At 47.8% G+C, this 19679-nt stretch overlaps 1 protein-coding gene across 5 annotated transcripts in view; it reads left to right on the top strand.

Annotated features, from left to right (window-relative positions):
* PEX14 (peroxisomal biogenesis factor 14) overlaps positions 1 to 19679 on the top strand; it is a 133579-nt gene that overhangs the window by 98650 nt on the left and 15250 nt on the right. For 4 of the 5 annotated variants that reach the window (XM_045776886.2, XM_087858733.1, XM_045776885.2 and 1 more), the window contains one exon: positions 7467 to 7595. The exons of the other annotated variant lie outside the window; for it this stretch is intronic. In XM_045776886.2, coding sequence (XP_045632842.1) covers positions 7467 to 7595 — 129 coding nt within the window. The remainder of the gene's footprint in view (positions 1 to 7466; positions 7596 to 19679) is intronic. 5 annotated transcript variants of the gene reach the window in all.

The following is a 19679-nucleotide window of genomic DNA, read 5'->3' as shown; positions in this document are numbered from 1 at the left end:
TGTGTCAGATAGTAGAGGGGAGCAGGCATGTCAGGCTGCTCGTGCTTGACCGCCCCCCCTCCCCCGAAAAAGAACTCAATGTTGAGAATCCAGTTCTGCCTCTGGGGCTCACCAGGGGCTGTGGGTGAGTCACTGTCCCTCTCTCTGTCCTTTTCTCTTGATTTTTAAAACAGAAGAAAAAGGAGAGGAAAAGAATAGGAGATCAACCAGATGAGCTTCAGCTTTTCTTGGTTTGGTTGTCAATGGTGAAAAAAAAAATTTTTTTTTTTTAAAATACACTTCTCTGCCTCTTCTAAAACAGGAGCAGGATTCGAGTATAGTTAAAAGTGCGTATTAATTTGGCTTTTCTGCATATACACAAACATACCTTTGGCTTACCCTGGCCCTTGGCATTCAAATAGCTGTGATTCCTGATTATCACACCCTTTGGTCTTTAAAGACACAGTTCCTTCCCCAGGATTTGTTCAGCACACCGGGGCAGGGCTGACTTCTCAGCCTGTTGCCAAGGACCTGCTGCTGGCTTAGATACTGCCGTCCCCAACAGCCGGCGACAGTATTTGCCGTGCTATTAATCCTTTGGAATTGATGATCAAATAACAAAATCAACTCCTCTTTGTTTTTGTTTTTAATCTAGTGGAGAGGGATTAAAAGAAGAAAAAAAACCTTTAGACTATAGATCTAAAAATAGACATCGTGGCTGCTGATTGGAAACCCTCCCAGTCTTTCATATGAGAGATCTCAATTTGTGTTACACAGAGGGGCAGCTCACTTCTGTCTTGTTCACCAGTTACACTACTCCCCAGAGAAGCTCAATAAATTTTATAGGGAAGTTTCCTCCTTATGCGGAAGGAGCTAAGCTCAGTGACTGGTGTGGCTGAAGTAATTTAGGGCTCCCAGGGAGTATGTCTGCCTGTGGAATAACGTATCTGAAGTAAATGTATAAAACTTGTGATCCTGGTCATCGATGCTGCTGAGCACTAGGTCCCGTGGCCCCAGCCTGTCTGATTGGGAATGAAATTGCTCCCCGAAACTTGCATTTAATTCACGGCTCAGACAGTCCTCCTGCAGGCTTCCCTGGTAGTGGCTGCGAAGCCTGTGTGCTGGCGTTTTCACCGCCAACTGTTTGAAATCTCCCAACTCGCACTTGGCTGAGTTTGTACATCTCTCGTCTGCCTCTCGGAGACGCAGAGGGACCCCCTTCCATTGGCATCAGGAGAGCAGACCACCTTCTCTTTTCAGACTCAGAGCAGAGCAAGGCTGCCCGCTTCCGCAGTCTCTAAGCTAACAGTGCAATACATTTTGCACTGGCTTTTTACTCAGTGATTTATACTAGGAGACGTGGCTGGGTGATAACCAGTGTCCTTTTGTCTTTGTATTTATTTTTCTTGCACATTTAATGTATTTAAAGGGTATATTGTCTTTATGGTTCACTGGGATAAGGAGGGGGTTGGTGCAAGTTTTAATGAGAGGTCCCTGGCTCTCTGTGTTGAGATGAGAATTATATTCTTGGTTAGGTATCTTTCTTTCTTTCCTTAGGTGGCAGGAGGCAGTGTTTTGCTGCTTTTTGAAATAGCATTTCTACCTAACAATTTTTAGAAGGGTACTGAGAGGACATTCAATTTCAGGGCATCATCAGCAACTTTTCTCCTGTTGTTTGAACTTTCCTCATTTAAGGAGACGGGAAAGTCTCATGTCTTGTTCCTGATTTTACATGTTAGTATCAGGATGGTGGGGACCAGCCCTACCATCAGATCAGTTTTCATAAAAACTCTTTCATTCAGGGGGTAATGATATTTGGAACTAGTTTTCTCAAAAACTGTTTTCGCCGCTTGGGAATAGTTAATCAGTAGAGGAGAAAGCACTTGGCTTATTTGCTTAATATTTTAACCAAGTGAATTAGACAGGTTGGGGGGGCTGGGGGAGGGGATAAGAAAGTGGGTGGGGGAGGCCCCATAAACAAGGTGATATATAATATTTTTTTTGTTCTCCTTTTAAATAAATACCGATCAGCTTTATGTTCAGAGACAATAGGAGCCGTTGGCTTAAATTTGCAGTTTACTGTATTTATGGCTGTAATATCAAGGTGCTGCCGTCGTAATTTCATGCCCCAATGAGAAGAGCAAGGTCGAAGCAAATGCTTCCATCGGCATCTGCTAACACACTAACTCATAAACAAGGCCCGGCTGGATCAGGTGGCACGGAATAATACAGGCTAATGAAATACAGCACAGCTTTCCATTACTGTTAGTTTTTACAGTGTCGTCATTACGTGTAATTTATGTTTAAAAAATTCAATTTTATACAAGGCACTGGGAAATAGGGGTCTACAGGTCATCCAACGACTTTTAGAGGCTCTGAGAGTCCTTATTGTACTCTACTGTTCCAACAAAATGTTAATAAAATAAAATAAAAATACTTTTTTCCCTCCCCCCCCCAGCCTTTTCTGAGAGAGTTGATTTTTCTTTTAATTTGGGGAGTATTTTTAGCCAGCTGTCTTCTCTGCCTCATCTCCTCTCAGAGTGTGCATGGGGAGATAACTAGTTGTGTTCTCAGAGAGGTGACCCCCGCACAGTCTCCACACGTCCCAGATGAATCACCCAAGTGCTGTACATGGAGGGACTGTGACAGGGGAGGGAAGATGGCCCCAGTGGCTAGCCCACAGCTGCCGCCCTTTGCTGCTGGCCCTCTGGCCCTGTTCCCTAATCCCAGCCAGACTTGACATTTTTACTATAAAACTCAGGCCTGGCTGGAAGGTGCCGTCGGGTGTTCATTACCTTGCTTATTTCCAAACTATTCCCCACCCCGCTGTCCTGGTTGTTGTTTGACCTACAAGATGCAGCGAATGCTGCTGTCTGCCGTCACCTGTCTTTCTGCTTCACCTGCATAGGGCCAGGCCCCGTGGCGGTGCTCAGCGGTCACTGGGGACAGCACCGAGGTGACTTATTCTGAGAAGCCCTTGCAGAGCCAGTCCCGCAGGAACAAGTCAGCTCTTCCCAGTGCCCAGTTTTGTCTGAGTCCGTGGGAAAGGACCTGCAGCGTGGTGCTCCCAGCCAGTAGGCTGCCGCTCACCAAGTCAACCGGTTTGGTTCTGTTTGCATTTGAACCGAAACCTTTAGAAAAAGAAAACAAATCTATCTTCTAGGGGATACAAGTAAGCCGGTGTGGCAGCCCCGAGGCCATTCACTTCAGTTGCCCGCAGCAGTAACAAGGGGCTTTATTAATCAATAGCTTGTAGCTTGCTTGGTCTGTTCTTTTAAAAGAATCCCACCCTGGGGAAAGTTGGAAAAGAATCTTCGGGGGCTTCTGCACTGGGGCAGCAGCCGTCTGCTTGTAAAGGGCACTGGTTCTGGAAGTAGATTCCAGAGAACTGAGAACGAGTAGTCCACCCTGGTTCCTGGTGCTCGGGACCTTCATTTACGCGATGTGAATGACCAGCTCTCAGTTTTGCCAGTCAGGCAGCTGTGTTGTTTTTTTGTTTTGTTTTGTTTTTAAGATTTTATTTATTTATTTGAGAGAGAAAGAGAATGAGTAGGGGGAGGGGCAGAGCGAGAAGCAGATTCCCCGCTGAGCAGGGAGCTGGACGTGGGGCTCCATCCCAGGACCCTGGGATCCAGCCACTTAACCAGCTGAGCCAGGCATCTCGGGGTAGCTGTGGTCTTAAAGGTGAAATGACACTGTCTCTCAGAGGCAGGCGTCCTGGCCCCTTCACTTTGGACAGGTGCCCTCGCTTCTTTCTCCTCCTCTTGGTTAAAGCTAGCGAGTGGATGGACTTCCTTAGTTTTATTCTCTGTCGATGATATGTTTTAATTGTCACAGACCAGGGGTGGTAGCTGTTGAAATTGGCACGTGGCAGAGGTTGACGTTATTGAAAGTGTCTAAATGCAAAGTGCTAGTGATATCAGATAATGCAAACTGACACCCCAACTAAAAGAAAATCTTACGCTTTATTGAAATTGGCTAATTCCTCCAAAGGTGGTGGCTAAAGAAGACTTGAGGGCAGGAGGTTTGCCTGCCACAGGATGGTGACACCCTTTGCCCCCGTCTCTGCTCTGCTCAGCCCTTGCTTGGTCCCTCTGCGGTTAGATTATTCCTTGCAGATAGCAATCAACTGGAAGGAAGTGTGTGTGTCTAATTTGCATGAGATTATTTAAAACAACAACAAAAAAAAGGTCTGCATTAGTCAGGATGATGGTAAACAACGCAAAGAGACGCCTTTTATAATATAGCCTGTGCCTCAGCTTTCACAGCCAAATATAATTCACTTCCAATTGGCGGTTTCCTTTATTATTCCTTTTAACCTTTGGGATTCTGCAAGGTCTCAATCTAAACTCTGCGCCGTCTGGCTCATGGGGGCGGGTGGGAACCTGGATGTCCTGTGTGTGGGTCTTGTGGCTGTCCCTCTTCCCTGAAGGCAGGGTCGGCTCAGCACCAGGAGCCCACGACTGCGTAGGTAACTGTTGTGTTCTGAAGGAGATGACACCCCTTCCCGCCGAGGCTCCGTGCGTCCCAGATGAGTCAGCTGAGTTGGGAGAGTACTGAACCTGGCTGGCCGTTGCCCCCCGAGCTGGGGGCGCACTGAGGAGGAAGCCTCCAAGGGAAGCATGGGCACCTGTCTGTGAGAGGCCTGTGGATTTATTGGGAGTTAGAGTATTAGAGCGAGATGGGGACACTACCTTTGTCACTGTGGAGTTGTTCAAAAAGTCCCACTGTCATTTGCAGATAGGATTGGGGGGTTGGGTTCCTGTTGGTCTAGCCCCCAAGCGCCATTTGTCAGCCCTCCCCTGTAGATGGGGTGCCAGGTGGGGCTGAGAGAGACCATTTAGTGCTGTTCTCAACTTCTCACAAGGTTGAAGACTTAAGTCGTGTTTTCAGAGTCTCACATTTGTTGTGCTAGAGGGGGAGGTCACCAGGCCGCAGACGGAGAGCCGTGGGTTGTCGAGCCGGCAGCACCGTGACCTTCCTCTTGGGATCTGAGGCACGTTTTCACCTTCCTCAGGCCTTAGTTGTTGTTCTTAATCTGTTAAATGAACGCAATGGCTGGGATCATAGTCCAGCTCTGAAATTATATTATTCAGTGAGATCATGAAAATGCATTTTTTTTTTTACAAGAAGAAAAGTGATTCATTTTATGTAACTAAATCAAAATCCTGACTCTCCAGAGGACTGGGGATATCAGAATCGCAGCCAATGTAAATTTAGAGCATCAAATGATAAGGTCTCTGAAAACCAAGAGCTTGGAAGGAAGTGCTGATGCCCTTTAAACCGTGGCCTCACTAGTGGGCTCGGCTGCAATAATGCAAGGAACATGTTTTATTAGGAAAATAGGCTTCGTAAAAGCTCCGGGCCAGAGGGCAGAGCAGCGGGCAGGGAGTGCTGTCCCTTTAACCAGCTCTGGCTCTCAGGGCCGCAGCACAGCCCGTGACTTACGGTATATTTCCCCAGCGTTAAGCATTATCGTACTTGTTTATATTTGAAAGAGCCAAAAGGGAAAATGAGAAAGCAACTGAATGCTCCTTTTGGGAAAATTATCCTCATTTGCAGCCAGCGGCTGACAAGGCACACGAACCACCAGGTTTATGAAATTCCATAGTGTCCATCCACCCCCGCTGACGCGTGCACCGGCTTCTCCCGTGCTGATGATGAACTGGTTAAAACCGGGTCTTTCCTCCAAGAACTCTGAAAGGGATTCCCCTTCCTCTTCGGAAGTTGACTGGCCGTCACTCCCGAGCTGGGAGCCTGAGCGGCACATGCTCGGGTACCTGAGTTTTCCTTTTTTGCCAGGCTTGTCCCTCTGTCCTGACCCTGTTTCTCTCGGGAGGCCTTTGGCGCAGCTGGGGAATTTGGGAGGAGGAATGGCCCAGTGTAGCCCCGCATACTCGAAGGTAGCTTTTGTGTTGGAAGGTGCTCAGCGCCAGCCTTTTCATTTGCCCCATCAGTGCGTTGAGAGTGGGGTGCGCCGGCGGTGGGGGCAGCAGCAGCACTCCAGCTTCACAGAGGGGCGGCCTTGCCCACCACTGGCTGGCTCCCCTGTGTGCCGAGGGAGAAGGGCAGGGCTGCAGTTTCAAAGGGGACACAGCCCTCAACTGCTCAGCATAGGGAGGGGAACAGAGGGTCCAGGGCTGTTTAGTTCAGGCCTTCTCCCTGACGGCTTGCACTAGGGCCTGAAAAGTTGCAGAGGCACTCCGCCAACTACAGCCAGTGCGCCGTGGGCCAGCGCCGTGCTTCGGAGCATTAATGCACCCCATCTGTTAGCCCCTTGGCACCGAGCGTGCGGCACCATGCTCCGGAAGATGCTGACCCTCAGAAGCTCCGTGTACTTCATCTGCCCCCAGGGGCAGATACACCGCGTCGTGGGCCTCTGATGGAGAGCTGCCCAGCAGATGGGGAAAAGCTCTCGGCCCTCGTTTAAAGGCTCTGCGTGGTGGCTGCACTGGATACTGGGATTCCTAGAACAGCACAGGCCGGCCGGAGCGGTCTTGGCGACTTAACAGTGACCTCCGCACTGCTGCTCCCACTCTCGGCAGCCCAAGCACTTTTGTACCCACCGTACCCACCTCTCAGACCGGCCCTGCGGGCAAGTCGTTTGGTTGGCACCCTCGTCCTCTTCCCACAGGGCCAGCGTCTCTAGTCGGCCGCGGCCGTGTGCCCACTGGAAATGGGGTCTCCTGGGGCCCTCCCCGGCCTGGTCCTCTCCCATGGGCAAACCCTCTGCATACGCCGCAGCCACTGCAGATGGCGCCCTGCTCTTCCCGGCTGTCCTGAGCTCAGTGCACTTCAGTGTCGCGAGGATTACAACAAAGGGAGGCAGAAAAGCTAGCCAAAGGCGATGCAGGCAGCCTGTGCTAGGCTGGAGCAATAACCATCTGAAAGTTTGGGCCTGGCCTTGTTTTGATCTGTTTTCTTGTTTTATTTTCTTCTTTACATTCTATATCCCATTCATACTAATCACAGTCAGTCCTGATTTTTCTTTTTATTTCTGCATTTGTCATAAAATAAAGCAAATTATTCCCGTCTTCGGAAACGATCGAGACTAATTAGTCGTCTCACCCAATAATTAGTTTTTTGTTTCCCTGTCTGTTTTCATGCATTATTGTTAGTTTTTCCCCCTCTTTTTTTAACACCATTACAGATTAAAATGAGTCACATTTGCAGTTGATGGTATCTGTTTTCGGGGGAAGAATGGAGAATTGCAGTACGGAGCGACTTCAAAAGCAGCAATAAACTCAAGGATAAATTAAGGAAATTGAATGAGCCACATTTGGAAGCAGTGTGGAGGCTAATATTCTGTCGCTTAAGGTTAAATTGCAACTGAGAGAGGTTCCGGAGAATCCGAAATTGGGGAGGAAACTTACCAGGATGCTAGGCACTCTGTGGCTCTCAGGGTCCTTTCTCAATGAAGATTTCGAGGCGGCCAGGGACAGTGGCAAAGGTGTTCACCTGCAATTATGTCCTCTTCTCCCCCCCAGGGCTGACAGATGAAGAGATTGATTTGGCTTTCCAGCAGTCGGGCACGGCTGCCGATGAGCCTTCGTCCTTGGGCCCAGCCACACAGGTGGTTCCTGTCCAGCCCCCTCACCTCATTGCTCAGCCATACAGTAAGTCACCCGCTCAAACTCCTTCTTTAACCTTGACTGGGGTTCGGGATACCAGCCAAAAAAGCAATGCCTCCCATATCCCAGACTCAGCAAGCCGGGAGACACTGGGACTAGGAGACAGCTCTTGGGTTTTTCCAAAAGAATGTGCCACACCCAAATCCTCTCCTAGACAAACTTTTAAGTATGTGACAAAGTTTTAAGAAGAGATGAGGGACCAGAATAAATGAGTGTATTGTGTTGTTTGAAATATTTTGGTTACAAGTAAGACTCTATAAAAGTATTTCTCGGTTCTGTTTCTGTTTTCTTACGTCGTATCACTCTTTCATGAAGTACATGAACATCTGATTCATGACCGCGTTCTCGTTTGCTCACTGAAATGACTCCTCTCCTAATTTTATTTTTTAAAGTTAATATTAGTAGATTTGAGGTGGCCTCTCCCATCCCCCTTCTCCCCTTCCTTCCTTCCTTCCTCCCTCCCTCCCTCCCTCCCTCCCTCCCTCCCTTTCCTCCTTTCCTTCCTTGTCCTGGCTATACCATGTATACTTATGTGGTGACAATCTGTTAGAGAATTTCAGATTAAATGTAAAGGTCCTTTTTGAATTAACTTTTAATTATTACATGAGAACATGACCCATGTTGTTTTTAAGTGAAGCTGTTTGAGGAATAACAGTTCTTCAAACCAGTCATAAATGTACAATCTCCCAAAATACAGCCAGAACCTTTCGTTAAGTCACTTATAAAAAGTCTAAAAAGATTAAAATTCACTTCAAAGTGATGGAAAATAGCTCAAGTTTCATGTCTGTAACAACTCAGCCTTGGATCTGTTGTCTTTCAAAATAAAATGCCTTTTCTGTAATTGTCTTCATTTTAATTGTCTCAGAAGTTTTATTTTTTCAAAACATGTTAATTTTAAACAGTGTTAGATGTCAGATTTTGGAAGGCATCACAAGATGCCAGGCTTGTTGACTCCTCCCCCCCCCCCACGTGGTCTGGAGCTACCTTCTGGCCCTGGCTTTGCTGCCCTCCCTCTGGCTCAAGACAGTGCGGGGGGCCAGGCGGTGGCTGTGGTGTCACAGATCTCAGATATCTCCTTTCTTTTGCTTTCTGGTTGAGGCTGAATGGGCGAGGCCAGGTAACAGGAATTCAAGTGCACCTCATCCGTGGTCACCCTGTCTCACAAACCACTGGAGTCCTCTGACCCCTGAGACCTGAGAAATGGCGCTCAGCGGGGAGCCTTGTTTTGGCGCTCCGGAGTCAGTAGCAGCTACTGTGAGCCTGGGACTCACGGCCCCTTCCTGGCCGGCATTCTTTCCGACCCATTGTGTTTGTTTTGGGTCACTAGACATACTCTCCGTGTTTCCTTCTATCCAAAGGCTAGGTCTCCACACTTTTTTTTTTTTTAGTTGTGTCCCTCGGCCCAGCCATTTAATGGGATCTGTTGAGGACAGGCAGTGGCAGCTGGGGTGCAGAATTTTCTAAGACGCACATCTGTTCTATTCCAGCTGTTTCCTCCATGGCTTAAAACCAAACAGGTCTCTTGGCTACTTGGAAACTTCTTGCTCAGAACAGATTGTTCTGGTTGGTCACAGAGTTGGCCTAAAACGTCATGCGTGTGCCTACTTTTGTTAGGCACAAAGGGTTAAACTGTTGTTCTTTCTGAAAGAGGCAAAAGAAGAAGGGGGAGGGGGACAGTGCCTTCGTCTAGATTCTTCTGTCCAGGTCTCTCTGAGAAGAAGCATTACACGTTTAGGTATTTAGGTAGGAGTATTTTTAAGAGTCTCCCGGCCCTAAAAATAAAATACATCTTCCTAGAGACAGACTCCTTCCTGCTTTGACGCTAGTATAAAAACAATGGTAATGGCAATTTTAAATCCCTGAAGTTTCTACTTGTCATTGGTGAGCTTCATTCCTCTTGTACTGTTCCACTGCTCCTTTCAGCTCCGGGGGTGACTCTACCTCTTCACTTCTGTACTTTTGCCAAGAGGTGTCAAAACTGCTCAAAAAAAAAAAAAAAAAAAAAAAGCTTGATTTTGATTAATATAGAGAAACAAGACTTTGCCTGACTGATAATAAAACTGATAAATGACATTTGAATTACTTGTAGCGGTAATTTATTACATAAAATATCTTTTATTTGACATGCGATTAGTTGCTGGAAGCATCACTCAATCTGACTAGTTTAAACATGCTCTAAAATGAACCCCAGTAAAAACCAGGGCTGTCTGCTGCTGGCGTTATGAAATATACTAATCCTGGAGTGAGGAAAAAATCTGACTTTAAATATTTAAATGATTAATTGGGTTTATATATTTTTTTTACCTTTCTAACCCCCTTAATTACAAGCAAACTCAGGGGAGTTTCTGAACTAGGTGTGCAATCTGCATGCTTATCACTGAGGCATTGTCTGCGTCCTGGGAGGGATTTATGGCCTCCACTCATGTGTGTTCCTGCCCATTTTACATCTAGAGCCCTTTCCTTCCCATGTCTTGGCTCTCTAAGGACAGATATTCCATCTGTGAACCCAAGTCTAGAAAATGGGATCCTCTGGGCTCAGCCCCAGGTGCTCATGTCTCGGGGAGGGGTGAGCTTTTTCAAGACTGCCCCAGGGAGCCTAGTGCTCTTGGATGCTCACCTCTGGACTTGCTGGCCCTTCTGCTTTGGCGGCAGGTGTCCCACTCTGTGCTGCTTTTGGTATCTCTGCTCTCTGGTGAATGTGGTTGACCTTGAGATGGTAGTAAATGCCTGTGTCAGCAAAGAGGACTTGGACACCTGCCAGAAAGGTACCAGGTCAATCCGTCCGTGTTTATTAAGCATCTACTGTGTGCTTAGTATAGAATCGTCAGAGATACAAAATGAGATCCTTAAAACTCTTACAGGCTCTCTGGGAGAGAAAAGATAAACTCTTAAGAAAAGGATAATAATATAAGACATTGTGATTTAATGCCAAAATTAATTATACAGACAAGAAATTCCATAAGAATACAGAAAAGAGAAAAATTAATGTGGGCTAGAGAAGTCAGAGAAGGCTTTGTAAAAGCAGTAGGAGGTCGACACAGAGGGGAAGCTTGATGTCACCTAGAGTGAGAATAAACCAGTGTTGTCAGGGCTCAGAGGAAAGTCAGACAGAGCTCAGGAACAGTCAGGCTGGGATTCGAGAGGAAATCTGACGTTCTCTGCTTCTCGTTTTGCTTTCTTTTTGTTTGACTTTGAATCAGGAATCAGTATGTGTATATACCCGCGGTGCCTACCCAGTCCTGAACATAAAGTTCTGATAAGTGCTTGATTGATTGATTTGTTCCAAGCTGATTTTTCTTCTTTCCAACCAAAGAAACAAGAAGCAAGGCAGCTTTGGGATTTAGGCAGGGCCATTGTAAATTTTGTAAGATGGTATTTTTTTCTTAGGCTTTAATATTTTCCCTCACTGTCTTTGATAACCAACTTAGGTCTTTCAAAGATTGACCTGTTTAGCAACATATACTTACCCTTGATTATCTTCATTCACTAAGCAGGCATTTATTATTTTATTCCTGCTATGGGCCGGGCACGGTGCTAGACCCCTGCGGTGAAAAGATTAATAAGGCCTGGTAGCTCTCTCCAGTTTTCCCTGTCGAGTCGGAAAGGCAGTTAAGCAACCAGCGGTGCCTGTGAAGTAGGTCCAGGTGAAGCCAGTGGCACAGACGGGCAAAGGGGCACTTCAGACAGCAGGAGATGCTTACCTGGATGGGGGTAGGGGAGACATGGTCAGTTCATTGACCAACCAAGATGGACAGGAGCAACCAGGCTAAGGCAAAGGCATATGGACATGACACTGTGCAATGTCCGGTGGCTGGAGCCTGGGATGGCAGGGCCAGAAGAGAGGCCTGGAGAGGGAGGTGGCAGCCAGGCCATCGCCCTGATGGAGCACAGTCAAAAGTACATTGATTTTTTTTTACTTCAAAATGTGTCATCTAATCATTTTTGAGGCTATATTACCTATTTGACCACATTATTCTTAGACTATACCAAAATTACTTGTATCATCTGAGAAGGTGCTGCGTGGAGAGTTAGGGAAGACGTTCCAGGAGTGTGCGAGGCAGCTGTCCCGATGCTCTGCCTTCCCCTCTTCTTTGTCCGGCCAGGTCATTGCTGTCCCTCAGGGTCGGGGGCAGCCGTCAGCTCCTCCAGGGACTCTTTGAGATGCCTCCGTTCCAGAGGGATGGAGGTTCCCCCTGGCCTGCTCAGTTCCCTGTTCCCTGCTGTACACCCTTCAATGTTTATTCGCTTGTCTTTTCTATTACATCGGAATTTCTTGAATTAGAGGCTTTTTTTTTTTAATTTATAACCCAAGGCTCTGACTTAGCAGGTGCTCTAGAAATGCTTGTTGAATGGATAGTTGGTGGTGGAAATGTGCTTGGGAATTGAAAGGCTGTCCTGTAATACCCCCAGCCGGTGGGGGGAGGGTGGGAGCTTTCCTGGGAGCCATTGAGTGGGGCATCCCATGTGCTCGGCCATGCAGGCTGTGGGAGTGGAGGACAGGCCTTGCCTACAGGAGGCCACCATTTGACCATTTAGTGGGAATCCCAGTGCTTGGGGGAGTACAGCGAAGACAAACCCATGCCATCTTGCTTGGGGTGATGGTGAGAGCTTTTGGAGTTTATGAAGGCAGATCTCACTTTTTACTTACATAGAAGTTACTGTTTTGTGTATTGAAGAAAACATTTCTCTAATTTTTCAGAAATTGTATTTTTTCTTTTGTCCATGTGACTGGTTTAGAATAGTAGCTTTTCGGGGCGCCTGGGTGGCACAGCGGTTAAGCGTCTGCCTTCGGCTCAGGGTGTGATCCTGGCGTTATGGGATCGAGTCCCACATCAGGCTCCTCCGCTATGAGCCTGCTTCTTCCTCTCCCACTCCCCCTGCTTGTGTTCCCTCTCTCGCTGGCTGTCTCTATCTGTGTCAAATAAATAAATAAAATCTTTAAAAAAAAAAAAAAAGAAAAAGAATAGTAGCTTTTCAAGAGCTAGCACCCTGTCTGTTTTGTTTGCTTTGTGCTATGCCCGTTGTGGTACCATGTGGGTGCCACATTCATGCCATTTGTAGATATTGAGGCAGGCAAGTGTCCCAGGTTTCTTAGGCCATTGAAAGAATCTTTGGTGTTGGTGGTAGTTAGGATTATATCTTTGCCCACGGTGCAGCCTGTGTTCATTTCATAAGATTCCACAACAAATAACAGAAAACCCCAAATAAGAATGGCTTAAACGAGATGGAAGAATATTTCTGAATTCTGTAAACGTGGGCAGTCAGGGCTCTATGCTCTGCACCCCTGACACCTAGCCAGCACCCGTCCTGTGCTCCAGTGTGACTGCTCCAGCTCCAACTGTCCCAGCTGCTGTCCAACCAGCAGGAGGAGGGACAGGAGGGAGAAAGGCCAGCCTTCTAAGGACACCTCCTGAAAAGTGCCCACATCACTTTGATTTTCTGCCCGCTGGCTGGAACTCAGTCCCACGGCCACACCTGTCTGCACAGGAGGCTGACAAGTGCAGTCCTTGTCCTGGTGGGGCATGTTCCCGGCTTTTCATATCCCACAGAAAGTTTGAGTTAGAATAAACACTAACTTCAGGATGATGGTTTCCCCTGGGTGGAGAGGAGCACATGGCTAGTTTCAGTGGTATTTGGAAAGCTTTAGCGGGTAAAGTAGGTGGGTTTAGGATTGCTAATTTTATTATCATGCTTCATAACTTATATAAATGTTACATTCTTCTGTATGTGTCAGAAATTGCAGGGGGCATTTTAAAAAGTTGAATTTGAATTCTCAGGTCTTGCTTTTCCCCTTGGTGTCAGCTGCTAACTGAGCAGAGAGAGAACCTAGAGCCCACACTGCTGGGTGTTGTTCTCAATCACTACTGGCTCCCTTTATCTCTTCTCTTTGTTTTAAAAGTTCTAACGGTTTTTTTTTTCCCCTAAATTGGCTTTATTGAGGTAAAACTTACCTAAAATAAAACACACCTATTTTACTTGTACCATTTTGAGTTTTAACATGTGTATGCTGCTATGTGGGCACCACCACATTGTAGAACACTTGCAATACCCCAGAACATTCCCTTGTGCCCTGTTCCCAGCCAGCCTGACTCTGGGGCAACCCTTGGTCTGCCTTCTGTTGCTTCTGACTAGACTTCTCTTTCCTGGGATTTTATATAAATGGAATCATACAGGATGTACTCTCTCTTGTCTGGTCTTGGGCTCAGCATAATGTTTTTGAGCTTTATTCAAGTCGCTGTGCGTAGCAGGGGTTCCTTCCTTTTTACTGCTGAGCGATATTCCATGGTAGAGATGTACCACGTTTGTCCGTTCACCGGCGGGTGGGCTGCGGGCTGTTTCCAGTTCTGAGCTGTGACTCTCAAAGCTCTTGTGATGTTCGTGGACAAGTCTGTATGTTTTTATATCTCTTGCGTAAATGCCTAGGAGAGGAGTTGCTGGCTCGGATGTGAAGTCCATGTCTATCTTGGTAAGAAACTGCCGAACTGGTTTTCAAAGCGGTTGCACCATTTCACGTCCCCATCAGCAACGTGTGAGAGACGTGGTCGCCGCGTAGGCTCACCGTTGGTGTTCTCGGTCTTTTTTAACGCCAGCAGTTTTCATGCGTATACAATGGTATCGCTTAGTGGTTTGAGTTCACATTTCCGGGATGGCTAATCACGTTGAGCGGCCTTTTACATGCTTATTGTGCATTTGCATACACCTTCTTTTGTAAAGTGGCTGTTCCCATCTTCTGCCTATTTTTAGTTGTCTCCTTGAGCTGGAAGAGTTCTTCACATCTGGATGCCTCTGCTTTGTCGGTTGCGTGTTTGTTAGTTTTCGTCCTGGCCCGTGGCTTTTTCTTTCCCTTGACACACTGCCTTTTGCAAAAGATTTTAAAATTGATGATGTCCATTTGTCTTTGGGTTTCTTTTTTTTTTTTTTTTTTTTTTGGTTTGTTTTCGTTTTTGTTTTTACAGTTTATGGTTTTGGTGTCCTATCTGGGTTTCTTTTTTTTGTTTTGTTTTTTTTTTTTTGTTTTTACAGCTTATGGTTTTGGTGTCCTATCTGTGAAGACTTTACTTCCCCCAAGGTTGGAGAGGTTTTCTCCCTTTTTCTTCAAAAGTTTTAGAGCGTTTGCTTTAATGTTGAGATCTGTGATTCATTTTTAGTTAATTTTTATGTGTGGTGCGATGTGAAGCTCACGGTTCAGTTTTGCCTGTCTGGATGTCCAGCTGTGCCAGCATTGTACATACAAAAGATCATCCTCTCCCCCGTTGAATTACCGGTCCTTCTATCAAAAATCAATTGTTTATATACGCATGGCTCCGTTTCTAGACTCTTCTTTAAAAATTTTTTTTAAAAACAAAGCTACTGAAGTACATTTTATGTATCATAACACTCACCCGTGTCAGATGTACAGTTGCTGACGTCTAGTATCTTACTGAGTGACGCACTCATAACCAGTTTTAGCACTTTCATTCACCCAATTAAGATTCTCTGGGCCCACTTACTGAGAATCTCACCTCCCACCCCAGGTAAGCACTAAACTACTTTGTCACTCTAAATTTACCTTTTCTGGACATTTCAGGTAAATGGGATCATACCATACATGGTCCCTTGTGCCTGCCCTCTTTCAGTGAGCACAGTACTTTTGAAGTTCTTCCATGGGGTGGCAGATAGCAGCACTTTCTTTTTATTGCTGACGAGCACCCGTTTATGGGCGTACCATCTCGTGTCTAGCGGTCCGCCGGCTCACAGACATTTAGGTTATCTCCAGTTTGGGCTGACCTGAATCACACTGCTAAGATCATTTGTGTGCAAATCTGATGTGGATGTATGTTTTCAGTCCTTTTGCATAGACCTCCAGGAGTTAAATTGTTAGGTCATCTGGCAGTTTTATATTTCTGGATTTTCTTAATTTTTCTTTCTCATCTGCTTTTTTGAAGTATAATTTATACACAGTAGGATTAATCAACTCCAGGGGCAGCTGGGTGGCTCAGTTGGTTAAGCGTCTGACTTTGGCCCATCATCATCTCGGAGTCCTGGGATCCAGCCCTATGTTGCACGTGCATGCTTTCTCTCTCTCTCTCTCTCAAATAATCGTTAAAAAAAAAGAATCGGGGCGCCTGGGTGGCTCAGTCGTTAAGCGTCTGCCTTCGGCTCAGGGCGTGATCCTGGAGTCCTGGGATCAAGCCCCACATCAGGCTCCTCCGCTGGGAGCCTGCTTCTTCCTCTCCCACTCCCCCTGCTTGTGTTCCCTCTCTCGCTGGCTGTCTCTCTCTCTGTCAAATGAATAAATAAAATCTTTAAAAAAAAAAAAAGAATCAATTTTAAGTGTATAGTTTGGTGAGTTCACAAACTATAATTCATTTAACTCATGTAACCTACACTACAATCACAATATAGAAAATTCCCACGACCCAGAAAGTGTCTTTGTGCCCCCTGCACCAGTCCTCTCCCCAACATCAGGTTCTTTTTTTTTTTTTTTTCTTTCAGCCACGTAGGAGAATTTCAGCTCCACATCCTTATCTGCACTTGGTATTCTCAGTTTTCAAGTTTAGCCATTCTAAAAATGTGTATGTAATAGAATCTCATTGTACTTTTAATTCATATCTCTCTAATGACTGGTATTCCCATGTGCTCCGTGGCCACGCATGGGTCTTGCGTGGAGCATCTCTTCCGATCTTCTCGCACTTTTTTCTGAATCGTGTCATTTTATTGTTGAGTTGTGTGGATGTAGCTCTTTATCAAATACGTATTTTGCAGATTCCTCCGCCCCCCCCCCCCGTGACTTGCCTTTTTGTTTTCTTGGCAGTGTCTTTTGAAAAACCGCAGTTAAAGCTTTTGATCATGTCCATTTTATTCTTTTTTACCCGCTTTATGGCTCATTCTTTTTGTATTTTAAGATGTCTTTGCCCACCCCAAAGATTTTCTCTTCTGTGTTCTGTTTTCTTACAGTAGCTTTAGAGTTTTTGCTTTTTGGCTTCGGCGTGTGATCCGTTTCGAGTTCATGCTTGTGTAGGATACGAGGCGAGGGTCGAGGTTCCGTTTCTTCCCCCTGTGGCTCGCCACTTGTCCCAGCACAGGTGTTACACGGGTTATCCTTTCCCCATAGAATTACCTGGGCCTCTTCATCAAAAAAATCCCTTGACCACATAAGCCTAGGCCTATTCCTGGGCTCTTCTGATCTTACAGTTTAATTAGAGCTCGAATATTTTAATCTGTGAGTGAGGATATAGATGTGACTGCCAGTGTCCTTCCTGCCCAAAGATGACACTAGCGATAGCATAGCAGCCCGTGAGAAGTGGAAAGATTGTCTTTCACAGGGTGTTCATGTGAAGACAGGCCTTGAACTTTCCGATGTGACCGCTGTGGGGCTGCCGTGGTGTCTTTGCCTCACAGCTGCCCAGGTGCTTCGGTTCAGAGCAGAGCTGTTGTGTTCTCGTTGCTGCTCTCTGGCCGGTGTGTCCTTCCGGCCGCCGCCGGCCGCGCTCAGCCGTGTGCCTCAGTGAGCCCCCCACACGGTGGCCCGCCCCCCGCGGCTCTGCCTGTGATAACCCTGCAGCCGGTCGCCGGTCTGTGTGTGCCGTTAGCCCCGCCACTCTGTGCCGTAACAAGCACGGGTTTAGCAGGCTGGCTTGATTCCAGGACCGCACTGTGGAAGAGCCTGTCTTATTTAATTTTCAGGGTGGCTTGTTGGGATGACTTGAGCAGCTAGACATGGCACCGTGAGGAGTCACAGCCCCAGCCTTGGGGAGCGTGGAGGGGACCTGGCCCTGCGCTCAAGCTGTCGGCCTCCCCGGACTTGATAGCTTCTCCGCGTCGACAGCGAGCGCCTCCGACTGTCGCAGCAGGACGGTTCTGTGACGTTTCCAGCTCTGTGTTGATGAGCCTCCGCTGGCTTGTGGGATTTCCATGTACCAGTGAGTCCAGGCACATGACTTGGCGGCTTCAGGTTCAACGCTGCTGTGCTGTGTGAGGGGTTCCCAGCCCCACACGTGTTACTTGACCTTTATTCTCACCCGCTGGGTGAGCATTTCTTGGTCATGGAGGTTTGACTAAAGGAGTGGAGTCCTCTTGGTTTAGTTGTGTTCAGGGAATGGTTAAGGAGGCACAGGGACGCACCTCTCCTGCCCCTGACAGGGCCACCGTACACCGTGGGTTCGCCTTCGGGCAGGCGGACCTCCGTGGAGACTGTCCGAGCTCAGGCTATTCGGCAGAGTCATTGGGAGGTGAAAGAAGGCACTGAGTTTCGAAGAGCCCTGTGCTCTTCTCCCTGCAGTGATTTGTCCCTAGACCTCGTTGCAGCCTGGGGCGGCGGGGCAGTGCCAGCAGTGACCGGCTGTGCGGGGGGGGGGGGGGGCACCTGCTGCCACCGTTGACCGTGTTTGTTCTTCGAGAGATGCCAGCGGTGAGGTCTTGGTAAAGTACTGGACCATTCAACTCGTTAGCTGGTTGGGCCCGTTGGGGAAGTGCTGTGAAACAGCTTGAATCTGAGTGACAGTAAACATATCCTTGTTCCTCCGTTCTTCCAACGTAACAGAGCTCTGCCTCCTTAGTCAAGTGGCCTGTGCTTGATAAGAGAAAAATGTCCTTGGGAGCCATCGGGTTGGTGGTGTGGAACCAGAACCTCTCATCTCAGGCTTCGTGTCTGCTTTGGACGTAGGCGGGCATCTGCTTCCAGGCTAGAGGCTCTGAAGTTTTTAAAAAGCTCATTCATTCCACTCCCCTTTCTTCCGAGCGAGAGCAGAAAAGTGACCGGCCCTGTTTTCTGCCCGTGACTGTAAAACTCTGGACCTTCTGGGAACGTGGGGGCCCGGTGCCCTGCTCTCCGTTCCCTCGTGGGGGTCTGCACTGGCTCTGGGGAAGGTGGGCCCCAGGGTGGGTGGCAGAGAGGACTCCAGGGGGTCATGGCTGGGGCCTCGAGCCAGTCTGGGATCACGCCGAGTGCTTTCTCAGTAGCCCTGGTCTGTTACCCTTTGAAAGGCGTGCGCCGGGTCAGGGTTCCCTCCATCTTAGTTTCTCTCTTTTTTCATTTTGCTACAAGACAGAATTGTATCACACATCTCCAAAACGAGTAAAATGGCATTTCAGCTTCTTGTCTTTATAGACTCTCTGAACTTTAGGAAAGATCATTCTGGTCCCTTTTCATTAATAATGAAAACCAAGGGGCAATAAAATGTTCTTAACGCGAGCATGTCAGGAGCGAGTGGCGGTGTGGGGGGTGAAGGGTGCGGCCGGCAGGGAGCCACAGGTGTTGCTTGCTGCTCAAGGAGGTCAGAGCTCTGGAAAGGTGGCTGCAGCTGTCGCAGGGGGTTCTGGTTCGTGGACCCTTGAACTGCCCGCACCTGTTCAGCCTTCCAGCTCCAGTGCCCGGAACGAGAGGCTGCGCTTCTCAAGACAGCATAGGTTTGCGGGAAGGAAGGAGCCAAGCACACTTTGGGTTCTGGCCCAGTTTCTTGCCCGGTTGCAGCTGTTTTCTTGCAGGTTATTGAGTGGGGATTTGAGAAGGCAGTGGTGAGGATGTATTCTGGACGCGTGCCGATCCTGGAGGTGTCCTGTCCAAGGACTCTGGCAGCCCAGGTGGGTGTTCTGGGCATGGACGGAAGCCCTCCTGACCAGGGCCTCTCTTGAAGAGTGTTAAGCTTACTCTCTCTCCACTTTTTCCTCCTGAAGGTGAGCTTGTACTGGATGTTGGATGCTGTGTCAGGGCACTCAGAGCAGAGTGGGCTTGGAATGAGACAAATGAGAAGGTTGCCCGGAACTCAGAGCCTCCTGGCTCCTCCAGGTCAGGGTGAAAGGTCCATCTCCAGCAGTGGTCTCAGAGCTTTTGATTTTCAGAAGCCACGGCCGCTTAGCCTTGTACATGTTCGATGGATGGGGGTGTTCACGACAGCAGAGCGGCAGAACTGTCCTTTCTTTTTAAGAGAGGGAGGAGGGGGAGGGACAGAGGGAGAGGGCGAGAGAGAATCCCAAACAGGCTCCACGCCCAGAGCCTGACACGGGCTCCATCCCAGGACCCTGAGATGGTGACCTGAGCCGAAATCAAGAGTCGGACGCTTAACTGACTGAGCCACCCAGGTGCCCCAG

This window comes from Ursus americanus, chromosome 33, assembly GCF_024610735.1.
Source record: "Ursus americanus isolate L20-20 chromosome 33, mUrsAme1.1.p, whole genome shotgun sequence".
Classification (NCBI taxonomy): domain Eukaryota; kingdom Metazoa; phylum Chordata; class Mammalia; order Carnivora; family Ursidae; genus Ursus; species Ursus americanus.
This window is presented reverse-complemented; position numbering and strand designations above follow the sequence as displayed.